The sequence below is a fragment of the Bos mutus genome, chromosome 7, assembly GCF_027580195.1.
Source record: "Bos mutus isolate GX-2022 chromosome 7, NWIPB_WYAK_1.1, whole genome shotgun sequence".
NCBI classification, from domain to species: Eukaryota; Metazoa; Chordata; class Mammalia; order Artiodactyla; family Bovidae; genus Bos; species Bos mutus.
The window spans coordinates 42,160,127-42,175,091 of NC_091623.1; the positions used below are offsets into that span (position 1 = coordinate 42,160,127).

General features: G+C 37.7%; 1 protein-coding gene across 1 annotated transcript; it reads right to left on the bottom strand.

Moving 5' to 3' along the window:
• Positions 1 to 6,174: 6,174 nt before the first annotated feature.
• Positions 6,175 to 11,409, bottom strand: LOC102286081 (olfactory receptor-like protein OLF4). Its single transcript, XM_070374683.1, has 3 exons — positions 11,308 to 11,409; positions 6,684 to 7,023; positions 6,175 to 6,398 (listed from the first exon to the last, which is right to left on the bottom strand). Exons 1-3 carry the CDS (start codon positions 11,407 to 11,409, stop codon positions 6,175 to 6,177), a joined length of 666 nt encoding a protein of 221 aa, XP_070230784.1.
• Between the last annotated feature and the right edge of the window lie 3,556 nt (positions 11,410 to 14,965).

The following is a 14,965-nucleotide window of genomic DNA, read 5'->3' on the forward strand; positions in this document are numbered from 1 at the left end:
TATTCCATGAACTCTTCTGGCTTCCAAGGGTGAAATATGGATCCTTTTTAACAATCTTGATTTACAATCTTGAGTCAAAGATTTCTCCAAAGCTGAGCCAGAGAAGCCTGTCTTGACTATGTCCTTTGAGTCTGAAATATTGACTTGTGGTAGGAACACAGCTCCTGATATCTCCAGAAAATTTGTATTTATTTTTCAATAAAAGAACTGTGTTCCTTTGCTATGAAATCATCATTAAAATAATCCTTGTTTTATAAGGATTTTAAAAACAAAAAAGCATGCTTTTGATACATCAGTCAAGAGTTTCATGCTTTTAATATAAATGAAAAGTTGGCATTTGAATTGCATTTACTATGCAAACAGGCAGATGGCAAAGGTTTTCCTTTGTAGTGATTTTACTGCCTGGGATGCTGGATATATTTTGGGGTTTATTAGCCATTTATTTTCGGTATTGCAAATAAAGTCCTCTATTTATTAAAAAATTGATAATCATAAAAGACATGGTTAAATCATTTTTTGCAAAAGTCCAATCAATGGGGATGGAACAATTACGAGCTTCATTCTAAATTTGCAGAATTGTGGTTCAGAAGTGTTACATGGTTGTTCCAAAGTTATGAACTGAGTAAGGGATGCACTTAGTTTAGAATACAAAATACTTCTCAGTTCTCTTACACCAGGCCAGTGGTCTCAATCAGAGATGATTTTGTCTCCAGAGGACCCTTGGGAATATGGGGAGAAATATTTAATTTTCCCACAAGGGAAGAGTTCCTGGACATAGTGGGTTGAATCCAAGGATGCAGGTCAGCAAACTACAAAGTACAGGACAGGCCCTACCACAAGGAAGTATCCATCCAATGTCAACTGTGGTGAAGTTGAGAAACATGGTTCTTCACAAGACATTCTCCCAAAATCAGTGTGTATATGAATCACTGGGAATCTTATCATTAAATACAGATTCTGATTTGGCAGGACTAGAGTGGCCCAGAGATTCTGCATCTGTATCAATCTCCCAGATGTTGATGTTGCAGGTCTTGTTCTTTGGAAGAATCTTTGAGTATTAGGACTGTGGTCCAGTGTTAGAGTCAGACGGAGGTATTTTCCCAGGTGGTGCTAGTGGTAAACAACATGCCTGTCAGTGCAGGAGACACAAGAGACATGGATTTGATCCTTGGCTCAGGAAGATCCCCTGGAGGAGGGTATGGCAACTTACTCCAGTATTCTTGCCTGCAGAATCCCACAGACAGAGGAGCCTAGTGGACTACAGTCCAGGGGGTCCCAAAGAGTCAGACATGATTGAAGCAACACAGCACGCACATGCATGCACATAGATGTTTTAGTTCTTCTCCATCAAGACTCTTCTTTCTCACATCATGTCGAATGTAAGGTGATCAAATGCTGGACCAATATCAAATGTGGTGGTCAAATACCATTCTGCTTCTGCCTTAACAAATTTACACACATCTCTTGAGTATTTCCCTCTGGACAGATGGTAAAACTTTTAGGCCTTGTTTCCTCTTATGTTGTTGTTGTTTAGTCACTCAGTCGTGTCAGACTCTTTTGTGACACATGGACTATGTCCCATCAGGTTCCCTGTCCGTGGGATTTTGTGCCATTTCCTTCTCCAGTTTCCTCTTACATGACTAGGGAAAATCCTCCTAAGGAGTAGGTTGAGGAGTTTTTTAATATTTCAGAGCTTATAGAAAATCACCTGGTAGAAAACAGTTGCTCACTTCACTGCGGCTATTATGACTGTGTTGTAGGAGAAGATTTTGAGATTCCCTTGGACAGCAAGGTGATCAAAGCTGTCAATCCTAAAAGAAATCGGTCCTGAATATTCATTGGAAGGACTGATGCTGAAGCTGAAACTTCATACTTTGACCACTTGATATGAAGAACTGACTCACTGGAAAAGACCCTGATTCTGGGCAAGATTGAAGGTAGGAGGAGAAGGGGACAACAGAGGATGAGATGGTTGGATGGCATCACCAACTCGGTGGACATGAGTTTGAGTAAGCTTCAGGAATTGGTGATGGACAGGGAGGCCTGGCATGCTACGCCAGGGAGGCCCCTGGTGTCCATGGGGTCACAAAGAGTCGGACTTAACTGAGCAACTGAACTGAATATGTTCTAATTTTATTGGAACCACTTTATGCCTCCAAACCAAATTTTACCCACTTAATTCTATTCTCATCATTTAATTGTCAAGAATGATCTCTGTATTGCTAAGTCTAAAAGACATTTATCTTTTTAGCATATTATAATGTATTTACAAATTAGTTGACCAACACACATGTCCAAGTCTTGGCTCTGAGCTATGCTCATTACAATCTCTTATGACTTTCAGGTAAAATTTCTCAGCTTGCAGTCTCTCTGAATCTTTCCTGAAGGAGCTGTGTGTTCCCAGGATTACGTGGAGACACACTCTGATAGGAAGGTCTCTGGAAGTCTGAATCCCTTCCTGCGTGGTTGAAGACGTAGTCTGTAGCTATGTTCCCAGAGAAGACTGCAGTAAGGAGTGAAGTGCCAGTTCCTTTACAGACACAGGACTCCAACACAACAAGTATGTCTCCTTTGACTCAAGGATGTAGAAGCTGAGGGACTGCAGGAAATATTTATGGATGCCTAGATCTGGTCATTAGGGATATTTCCCTCTTGTTACTCCAGCCTCAAGCATGTGATTTCCTCCAGTGCACTGGTCTAGACAGAAGTTCCTCTTAATGATTCTCTGTTCCCAAGAGACTAGGTCACAAATCAGGTGAATACTATTAATATCAATCCTTCTCCATAAACCCTTGTGCCATCTAGAGGTATAACGTCCTAGTACCTTATTCTACTATGAGTCCACATTTTCTCAAAAATAAGACTGAGGAACCTGTCTTGATTAGGTCCTTTGGATCTTCAAAGCATTAATTTGTGGTGGCAACAGAGCCCTATATCTGCAGAAAATTTCTGTTACCCTTTCAACAAAGTAAAGAATTGGATTCTTTAATATGAAACTTTGAACACCATACCTTTTGGCTTCATGAAACTTTTGCTTAAACAAGTAGGATTTTTATACTTGTATCACAAATTAAGTAAGTAAAATTAGTGGTTGTCATTTAGTCCCTCACTAAAAAAAAGTTGATGTATGGCAAAACCAACACAATATTGTAAGGTAATTAGCCTCTAATTAAAATAAATAAATTTAAATTAAAAGGAAAAAATCTTAAAAAATAATAAAGATAAAAAAATCAAAAAGAACAGATACATTTTGATCTCTTTTTAAGCCATATAACCTATATTTGCAGATTATAATTAATCTTTATGAAAGTTAATTCTATGATATCGTACTGTATGTACTCCAGTGAAGAAATTGGACTTGGAGGAATTTAGTGACTTGCCCAAGATATAAATTGAGTGAGGGATGGGAACCTTGATTGGAATTCTGTCAGGATATTCCCAGTTCCTGTGGGCCACTGGTTTCCAACCAGAGATCTTTTTGCCCCTTGGGATATTTGGTGATATCTGAAAAAGTGCTGCTAACACCCACAATGTATGGGATAGAACAGAAAACAAATAATTATTATGCCCCAAGGTTAACAGGGAGAAGATGAGAATACCTATTCTAGTCCAATGCTTCTCCAAACTCACTGTACATAAGAATCCCCTATGATTGTAGTTATAATGCAGATTCTGATTCTGTAGGTCCTGGTTGGCCCTGAGATGCTGAATTTCTAACAAACTTCTGGGTGATGATAATACATTCAGGATTTGGTCTGTGGACCATTCTTTGGGTACTAAGTCTATGATCCTTTGTTAGAGTCTAGAGTAGATAGTTTTAAGCCTTTTGCACCCAAAAAAGGCCTTTGCATGTAATTTTGAAAGAATGATATTTACTCATTCCAGAGGCCATGATAAATTTTGGCTTTGTTTCTTTTATATAAGGGCACTTAAGTCACTCTGAATACTATACTTCTGAAAGATACTTTTTAATAATCAGAATAAGGGCCACCAAAGAATGGCCACATCCTAATCCACAGAACCTTAGAATATATTATTTTATATAAGGAGGGGGATTGAGTTGGTATATAGAGGGAAGTTGTTAACCACCTGATCTCAATATATTAAGATTGACTATGATTGTCTTTTTAAACAAAATTTTAATTGGAATATAATTACTTAACAGTGTAGTTTCTGTATTGTATTGTTGTATCGAAACTAAATTGTATTAGCTTCTGCCATGCGACAGCCGTAAGTATATATACGTCCCTTCCTCTTGAGTCTCCCTCTTATCCTCTCCCCTATAAGTCTTCATAGAGCACCCAGCTGAGCTCCCTGTGCTCAACAGCAACTTCCCGCTGTTGTTTTTCAGTCAGTGCGTTGTGTCCAACTCTTTGCCACCTCATGGACTGAAGCATGCATGTCAGACTTCCCTGTCCTCTACTATCTCCTGGAATTTGCTCAAACTCATGTCCATTGAGTCAGTGATGCCATCTAACCATCTCATCCTCTGTCGCTCCCTTCTCTTCCTGCCCTCAATCTTTCCCATCATTGGGGTCTTTTCCAGGTGTTCCTATATTATGTTACATGTGTGTGGGTTGTGCTAGGTCACTTCAGTAGTGTCCAACACTGTGTGACCCTATGGACTGTAGCCTGCCAGCCTTCTCTGTCCATGGGGTTCTCCAGGCAAGAATACTGAAATGGGTAGCCCTGCATTCCTCCAGGGAATTTCCCCAACCCAGGGATCAGATCCATGACTCTTACATCTCCTGCACTAGCAGTCAGGTTCTTTACCACTAGCACCACATGGGAAGCCCGTACTAAACACCTATATGTTAGCAACTATTATGCACTCTTCTTGTATTGATGACTTTAATATTATATAATGTATTTATATTTAGTTTTGGCTTTTTTTTTCTTTTATCTTTTTAAATTTCTACTCCCCTCCTCCTTACAAACCCTTGTGTCAAAAATAGATCACAGGAAGGAGCTGCTCAGCTACAAAGGTAACCTCCACCCAGCAGCAGGTTGACTAGGAATGGTTTAGCACCAGGTTCCGCATGAATGTGTGGTGCGTGACAGGCAGGGGCAGCTCCCCATGCCCCAAGACAAAGGGTTATCTGCACTAGACCCCAGTCTGTTCGTAGGGCAGGGCATGCCATGCCACGCCCCAAGGGTCATGGGCAGTGGCCCGTTGGTGGAGACGGCAGGGGACTGGCTATCTGAGGCTCCTGTGGCGCTGCCAAATCCTTCAGCCTAGGCGGGATTCTGACTTAGAGGCATTCAGTCATAATCCCACAGATAGTAGCTTGGCCTCATTGGCTCCTCAGCCAAGCACAAACACCAAGTTTTAGCCTTTGTTTTAAAGTCTATTTCCCCCAAGATAATGTTCTCCATGTCTCCTATTTCTTTTACTTTCCATATGCATGAAATATCTTTTCCATCCTTTTACTATCATTCTTTGTGGTTCTTTAGCTCTGAAGTGAGTTTCTTATAAAAAGCATAGAGAAGATAGAAGAGTCTTGTTTTTTTTTTTTTTTTTAACTCAATCAGCCACCCTATGTCTTTAATTGAAACATTTAGCTCATTGGCATTTAAAATATTAATGATAATATATGCTTATTGACACTTTGTTATCCATTTTCCAGTATTTGTAGTTCTTTTGAAAATATTTGAGATAATACATATGTCATGGGGCTTCCCCAATGGCTCAGTGGTAAAGAAGCTGCCTGCAATGCAGGAGACGTGAGTTCAATGCCTGGGTTGGGAAGATCCCCTGGTGGAGGGCAGGACAACCCACTCCAGTATATTCACCTGGAGAATCCATCATTGTGGTCCACGGGGTCACAAAGAGTGGGACACAGCTGAAGCAACTGAGCATGCGTGCATGTGCATATATCATCTGAGATGAAATTATTCATAAATAATCCATGTAGCACCATGAAATTAACCAGACTTTCAAAGTCTTTCTGCTCTTAGGCTAGGAAAAACTTTTTGAAAATAGGAAAGTGGATAATGGGGATAACTGTCTTTTCATCAGAGAGAGGAAAAAGCTTCAAAAAGTGAGTGCACAATTTATTTAAAGTGTAAAAGTCAAAGAAACAGAAATTCCAGGAAATGAATAGAAAAAGCAAGCTCAACATCCACAATCTAATCAAAGAATAGGAGTTTTTGTTCCAAAGCTTGAGGTCTTCTTCAAGGATGCTTCTTCAAACCCAGAACAATTTCCCTTTTTATGTGAATGACTCTTTTCAGAGCTCTTTTTATGTCTTTGTTTCTGAGACTGTAGATGAAGGGGTTCAGCATGGGTGTGACCACGGTGTACATCACAGAGGCTGTGGCACTTGAATGATAGTTGTGGGGAGCAGTAGCAGGGCTAAGGTACACTCCTAGGCTTGAACAATAATATAAGGAGACAACTGAGAGGTGAGATGCACAGATGGAGACTGCTTTATATTTCCCCTGAGGTGATGAGATTCCATGTATGGAGAACATTATCTTAGAGTAAGAGTAAAGAATACCAGCCAGGGGACCACCACCAAACAGCACTGCTGTAAAATACATAATGGTATCATTAAGAAGCGTATCATCACAGGCAAGTTGGACAATCTGCTTGATTTCACAGAAAAAGTGAGGGATTTCCAAATCTGTACAGAAAGACAGCCATAACACAAGCAAGGTTTCTAACAAGGAAAGCAGGGTACTAATGAGCCAGGATAACAGAACCAAAAGTCCACAGAGTCGAGGGTTCATGATGACTATGTAGTGCAGGGGGTGGCAGATGGCCACATACTGGTCGTAGGCCATCACGGTCAGAAGAAAATCATCCAGCACTGCAAAGAGCATGTAAAAATACATCTGACTGATGCAGCCTTCATAGGATATAGCTTTTCTCTGGCTCTGTATATTAATTAACATCTTTAGGATTGTTGTGGTGGTGAAACAGATGTCTACAAAGGACAGGTTGGAGAGGAAGAAGTACATGGGGGTGTGGAGGTGGGAGTCTGAATTGACAGCCAGGATGATGAGCAGTGATCTACAGTGCTAAGGTAGTCCCAGTTAGATTATGATGTGCAGAAAGCTTTCAGATTTTCTCTCAAAGGATCATGCATTACACAGTTTTAATGAGAAATATTTTTATCCATTTGAGGAATATATGCTGAATACTAGCCATTTTCTAGGTTTAAAATTCTGAGAAAGAAAAGCCAAAAAATAATAATAAAAAATATAAGCACATAAATATCTTATGTCATGCCACATGGTGACAGATTCTATGAATAGTGTAAAAAAGTGTAAAAACAGTGGATGAGGGTACTTTTTTTTTTAAACTGAGAGTTCAAGAAGACCTAAAAATGGAGAACATAAAGTTCTACTAAATGTTGTTAAGATATATCCATCTAAAATAGAGGAACTGAAATATATAAAGCAAGTATTAGGAGACCTAAATGGAGAAATTGGCAGCAGCACAATAATAGAGGAGGACTTTGACACTTCTTTTACATCCAAAAAAACATCTATTTCTGCTTTATTGACTATGCCAAAGCCTTTGACTGTGTGGATCACAATAAACTGTGGAAAATTCTGAAAGAGATGGGAATACCAGACGATCTGACCTGCCTCTTGAGAAACCTATATGCAGGTCAGGAAGCAACAGTTAGAACTGGACATGGAATAACAGACTGGTTCCAAATAGGAAAAGGAGTACGTCAAGGCTGTATATTGTCACCCTGCTTATTTAACTTCTATGCAGAGTACATCATGAGAAACGCTGGGCTGGAAGAAGCACAAGCTGGAATCAAGATTTCCAGGAGAAATATCAATAACCTCAGATATGCAGATGGCCCCACCCTTATGGCAGAAAGTGAAGAGGAACTAAAAAGCCTTTTGATGAGAGTGAAAGAGGAGAGTGAAAAAGTTGGCTTAAAGCTCAACAATCAGAAAACGAAGATCATGCCATCTGGTCCCATCACTTCATGTGAAATAGATGGGGAAACAGTGGAAACAGTGTCAGACTTTATTTTTGGGGGCTCCAAAATCACTGCAGATGGTGACTGAAGCCATGAAATTAAAAGATGCTTACTCCTTGGAAGAAAAGTTATGACCAACCTAGATAGAATATTGAAAAGCAGAGACATTACTTTGCCAACAAAGGTCCGTCTAGTCAAGACTATGGTTTTTCCAGTGGTCATGCATGGATGTGAGAGTTGGACTGTGAAGAAAGCTGAGCACCAAAGAAATGGTGCTTTTGAGCTGTGGTGTTGGAGAAGACTCTTGAGAGTCCCTTGGACTGCAAGGAGATCCAACCAGTCCATTCTGAAAGAGATCAGCCCTGGGTGTTCTTTGGAAGGAATGATGCTAAAGCTGAAACTCCAGTACTTTGGCCACCTCATGCGAAGAGTTGACTCATTGGAAAAGACTCTAATGCTGGGAGGGATTGGGGGCAAGAGGAGAAGGGGACGACAGAGTATGACATCACTGACTCGATGGACATGAGTGTGAGTGAACTCTGGGAGATGGTGATGGACAGGAAGGCCTGGTGTGCTGCGATACATGGGATGGCAAAGAGTCAGACATGACTGAATGACTGAACTGAACTGAAGTTACATCACTGCATAGCTCATTGAGACAGAAAATCAACAAGAAACAACAGCCTTATGTTTTCATTAGGCCAGATGGACATTATAGATTTGCACAGAACATTCCATCCAAATACAGAAAAATATACATTCTTCTCAAGTGCACATGGAACTTTCTCAAGAGTATTGTTTCCCATATGTTGGGAAACAATAGGTCTCAATAAATTCAGAAGACTGAAATTTCATGAGTCATTTTCTGATCACAATGGTATGAAACTACAAATCAACTATAGAAGAGAACTGAAAAAAATCAAGACTATATGCAGGCTAAACAACATGCTACTGAGCAACTATTGGTCAATTGAGAAATCAAAGGAGTCATTAAGAAAAATATCTGAAGACAAATAAAAATGAAAATGTGGCATGTCTAAATCTCTGAGATGAGCAAAAGAATGAGAGGGAAATTTATAAGAACACAGACCTACCTCAAGATACAAGAATGCTCTCAACAAACAATCTAACTTTATATCTAAAGGAAGCAGAAAAAGAAGAAGATACAGCTCAAATTCAGTAGAAAGAATGAAATAATAAAAACCAGAGAAGAAATTAATGAAATAAAAACTATAAAAATAGGAATGATCAGTCATACTAACAGCTGGTTCTTTGAAAAGACAAACAAAATTGGCAAACCTTTACTAGATTCACTAAAAAAATAGAAAGGCAGAAGTCTTTGATTAATAAAATCAGAAATGAAAAAGGAGAAATAGCAATGAATACCTGAGAAATACAAAAGATTATGTACAACTATAAGTCAACAAATTGGACAACCTAGAAAACATGAACAGAATCTTAGAATTATATGACATTTCATAACTGAATCATTAGAGGATAGAACATTTGAATAGACTTATCATTTAGTACAGACATTCAAGTCAATGTGTGGCAAAACCAATACAATATTGTAAAGTAAAATAATTATATTAAAAAGAAAGTACAGATATTAAAACAGTAACCAAAAAGCTCTCCCAAATTGAAAGTTCTGGACCAGACAGCTTCAGGGGTGAATTCTCTGAAACACTGCTTATCTTCCCAAACTCTTCCAAAAATTAAAAGAGAAAAAACCATCCTTAATAACTTCATGAGACCAAATTTACCCTGATTCCCAAACCAAACTAGAACAACAACAAGAGCAAAAAAATGTAGTGCAATAGATCTGAAGGGCATAGAGCAAAAAGCCTCAATGAAATATTAACAAAAGAATACAACAATTCTTAAAAGGACCACACACCATAAAAAAGTGTAGTCAAGTGGTTTATGTTTCTGGAATGCAAGGATGTTTTAACATCTGTAAATTAACATGGAAAATACAGCAATAATGAAGAATAAATATCATGTGATCAGTAGATCCAGAAAAAGATGCTGATGTTGAAAGAGAGTTCAAAAGATTCATAAAAACTTTAACCATATAAATTCTCAATAAAGTGGGTATAGAGGGAATTTATCTCAACATAATAAAACCCATACATGACAAACTCACTGCTAACATCATAATCAATGTTGAAAAACTTGATGCTATCTCTTTAAGATTAGAAACATGACAAAGGTACCCACTCTTCCTATTATTATTCAATATAGTATTGGAGTCTTAGCCAGTGTAATGGGGCAAGAAAATAAATAAAATACATTTATTTTTTGGAATTGGAAAGGAAGTAAATCTATCATAAATCGCAGATGACATAAATTTTTGTGTAGGAAACTCTAAAGATCCCACTAAATACTATTAGAAATAACAAATGAATACTATGAAGTTACAGGTATAAAATCAATATAAAAAACTACAATGTTTATAAACAATAATGATGAAATAGCAGGAAAAAATAAAGTCAAATATAAACCCACTTACAATTGCAACAAGAGAATAAAAATTTAATTCCTAACAACAACAAAACAATCAACTTAAAATGGGTTAAACTAATGAATGCAAGACCTGAGAAATCTAGAAGAAGACAAAGGCAATACACTCTTTTGCAATATACTGTTAAATAATTCCAAGGCAGAAAAAAACAAAAATAATCTAATGGGATTACATTAATTAATCTGCTTAGCAAGGCAAAACATTAATAAAATGAAAAGACAACTTACTAAATGGGAGATAATCATCACCAATAATGTATCAGATAAGGGGTTCATACCCAATGTTTATAAAGAACTCATATAAGTCAGCAATCAAACTATAAACAACCTAATTCAAAAGTGGGCAGAAGAGCTGAATAGACGTTTTCTCCAAAGAAGACATACAAATGACCAGCAGGCACAGGAAAAGATGTCCAACCTCACTAATTTTTAGTGAAATGCAAAGCAAAACCAAAATGAGATATCACCTCTGGCCCATTAGGAGGACTATTAATCAAAAAGTCTAGAAATAATGTGTTAAAGAGGATGAAGACCATAGGTAACCCTTATGCACTGTTGGTAGGAATATAAATTAGTGGTGTCACTATTGAAAAACAGTGTGGAAGTTCCTCAAAATTTAAAAATAAAACTGACATATCATCCAAAAATTCCACTTTTGAATATTTTACCCACACCTCCCAAAAGTCCCACTAATTTGAAAAGAGGTATGCACACCAATGGTCATTGCAGTATTATTGAAAACAACTAAAATATGGAAGCAGCCATTTATAGATGAATGGATAAAGAAGACGTGGTAGGTGTCCACCATGGAATGCTATTCAGGCAAAATAAGTCTTACCGTTTTTGACAAATGTTCATCTAAACTAGGAGGTATGATGGAAGGAAATAGCTCTAACAAACACTTAGATACAGAGAACACAGTAGTTGTCGCAGGGAGCATTGGGGGCAGACAAAATGGGTAAATAGTGACAACTGTGTAGTGAAGGATGGAAACTGAACTTTTGGTGGTGAGCACACTGTAGTAGAAGTCAAAATATAATATTCACATGAAACTTATGCAAAGTTTTAAACCAATGTTACCTCAGTAAGTAAAAGAATGTAGAAATAATACCCAAATTCCAGTTGTTAAGCCTCCCGTGGATATGTAAACACGAAGATCCATATTTATATGACCATTTTGTGTCCTGTATTTAAGAAAATATAAAAGTCAATTTAAAAACAGAGGAGAGACCTACACATCAGTAGGTGAAAAGATCTAGAATACTCACGTGGTTCCTGAGAAATTGTGATGAGAAAAAAAATTTTATTGGTTCTGGCAATATTTGAACCCTAGTTATATCTCATCAATGCCCAGAATATCTAATAAAACAGGAAAAACATACACACAATTTAGTCTCCAGAAAAACAAACAACATTTTACAATGTTATGATCCTTTACTGATTAAATATTCCATTATAATAATGATCATAGGAAATAAATTCTCAATTTAAAACAGAAAATATACAGGGTACAACAACCATTGTACATTTAAAAAATTGAAATGGTGAAATATTTTTTAAAATGATACCATATGAAAAGACTCTGGGCACTTGAAAACTGAGTTTTGAATCTCTGATGTACCACATATTAGTTTTTTTGTCATGGGTGGTCAATGGAACCATTATAAATGCTAACGTTCTCTTTTACATAGTAAAAGAGTAGTATACACTGTCTGGAGGTGCTCGACAGATTTATTCAATAAGTAAATAGAGTAATTCCTTCCTGTTAACAAATGAATGGTTATCACTGCCAATGAGATGAATTAGATTTTTTCCCTACGTTTCAAGTGTCACTGTTGCTTCCCCACCTCTCAGTAATGAAATAGTTGTAAAGTAGAGCTTGTTAGCATAACTCTTTTTCATATTAGGTACAATTTGTAATCCATATGGATATCCAACATGAGGGACATCTATGCAAACAAATATTCACCTCCCTTAGTCTGTTTCTAATCAACACACAAACATACTCAAACATAAACAGGATACATGGACAAACATGAAAATAAAAGATGCAAAACATGAAAATATTTACAAAATATGCAACCAACAAAGGAGTAGTCTACAAAATTTGATAACAGTTCGTGTGGCTCAATATCATAAAACAAACTATCTAATAAAAAATGAGTCTTTCTAGTAAATAAATGCTCAAATACATCCCATCTTAAGCATTTAAAAACTGCCTTTAGTTCACTGCACAAGACTCTGAACCTAATATTCTATAATACAACTCCCCTTAACCGTAAATATCCTCAGCCATGTTCTAATTTTACGGGAACTACACTATGCCTTGAATTCCTTCTTCATTCTCATTAAGCTGAACTTTATATTCCATGAGTTAGCTGCAACAATACTCCTTGTATTTCTAAGTTCAGAAGACACTTTTCTTTTTACTACATTAAGTGAATTAATTATAGGTTAATTAGTCTCTCTAGTATAGTCACATGGCAAGCTCTTGTCTCAGGGCTAGAGTGGTCTGGTTCTTGTGTGAGCTTAGGTAAAATTTTTTGGGTTCATTTCTCTCTGAACCTTTTTCTCACCTACTTATTGAGTTCTCAGATGTACCTGGATAATGTCTCTAAGAGAAAAATCTCTATGTGGATGTCTGAATTGCTGTCTGGATGATCAGCAATGGAGATAGAAGCTCTTTTTCAGACAAGCCAGCAGGAAGGAGCAAAGCGTTGGTTCCTGAGCTATGATAAGACTCCAAAAGCAACAATCAAGTACTCTCCAGCACCAGGAATGCACACACTAAGTAATTACAGCAGAGGAGACAGTTATAGCTCCCTAGGCTGCTCCTTAGGCACCGTTTCCATTGTTGCCCCAACTTCTGAGTTTATAATTTCCCTGTGGGACACTGATCTGAACAAAAAGAAAATTATTCCTATTGAGTCTCTGTTCCCAAGAGACCAGATTAGTAGAAATCAGGTGAATCCAGTCTATTCTTAGTTCTCCATGAACTCTTCTGCCTTCCAGAAGTCTCACCTCATTACATCTTATCTCAAACTTGATCTAACATTTTCTCCAAATCTGAGGATGATAACCTGTGTTTACTAGGTCCCATGGAGTTTCAAAGCATTGACTTGTGAGGGGATGTTTCCCAACAACTCTAGAAAATTAGTAGTCCCCTCTTCAACAAAAAATCTATACATACATAAATGAACCAAATGTAAAACAGCTAGTTGGTTAACACACACACACACACACACACACACACACAAAATCCCTTTTGCTTTTTTAATGAGTGTGAAGAAAAATGGCAATAGAAATACTATGACATCATTATACAAAAGGAAAGGACTCCCATAGACAAATTATGATGGAGAAAGTACATATCTAACAAACTCACAAATATATTCACCTTCACAGATAATGAAATAATTTGAAAGTAAAGGTCATTACCATGTCTGGTTTGATATATTATATAATTTTCTTTCATGTGAATACCCACACTGAGAGGATACCATGAGAAATATATCTAATGAAATGTTATTGCAAGAGAATCCTTTCAAGAATTCTTTGGTCTGTGTTTCTCATTAATATACAGTCAAGTATGCACCATCTTTTAAAATAAAAAGAATGCCATCACTTCACTGTGCATTCCCTCCTCTTCTAATAAGGATATTTCTCTACACCAGTTAATTACAAAGATCCTTGGACTTATTTTCCACTTTTACCAGAAGCACTTTACATCTCCCAATCTATCCTCTAGTTGGGCTTCCAAGGTGGCGCTAGTGGTAAAAAAGCCTCCTGCCAATGCAGGAGTTGTAAGAGATGCAGGTTCGATACTTAGGTCGGGAAGATCTCCTGGGGAGGGCATGGCAACCCACTCCAGCATTCTCTTGGACAGAGGAGCCTGGCGGGCTACATTCTGCAGGGTCAAAAGAGTCAGACACGACTGAAGTGACTTAACACACACTTCAATTTAATTTTCAACATTGACCTTGCTTTGCTGAGTACAGTATTCACTTCATTTTTAGGCATCATAAGTAAATTAATTAATGAATGAGGCAAACAAGCAACCAATCACAGTGATTGGGGGCCATAGTTCAGGGAGGATTGGCTCAGGTAAGTATTCTTGGTTTTCCTTCTCTCTGATTCACTCCTAAAATGTTTACGGGCTTTCAGACTCAAGGATTGTGATCTCTGAGAGAGCAGTCTCCAGGAAGAATCACAAATTCCCGCTGGATGGTTGATGGTAGAGATTGAAATCTTCCCCCTGGAAAGATGACAGGAAGGAGTGAAATGCCAGTCTCTGAGACAGGCTTTGAACACCCAAAAGAAACAATGGTGTCCCATTAAGCCCTGAATTTGCAACTATGAAGAATTTTGCTCCCTATATCTGTTTGTTGGGCACATATTCCTCCTGTTACTCCAGATTATAAGTACAGATGTTCACTTCACTCTTCTTTCCCCACTTTGAGGTGTCTCCCTTCTCACTTGAGGTAGAGGAGATGGGA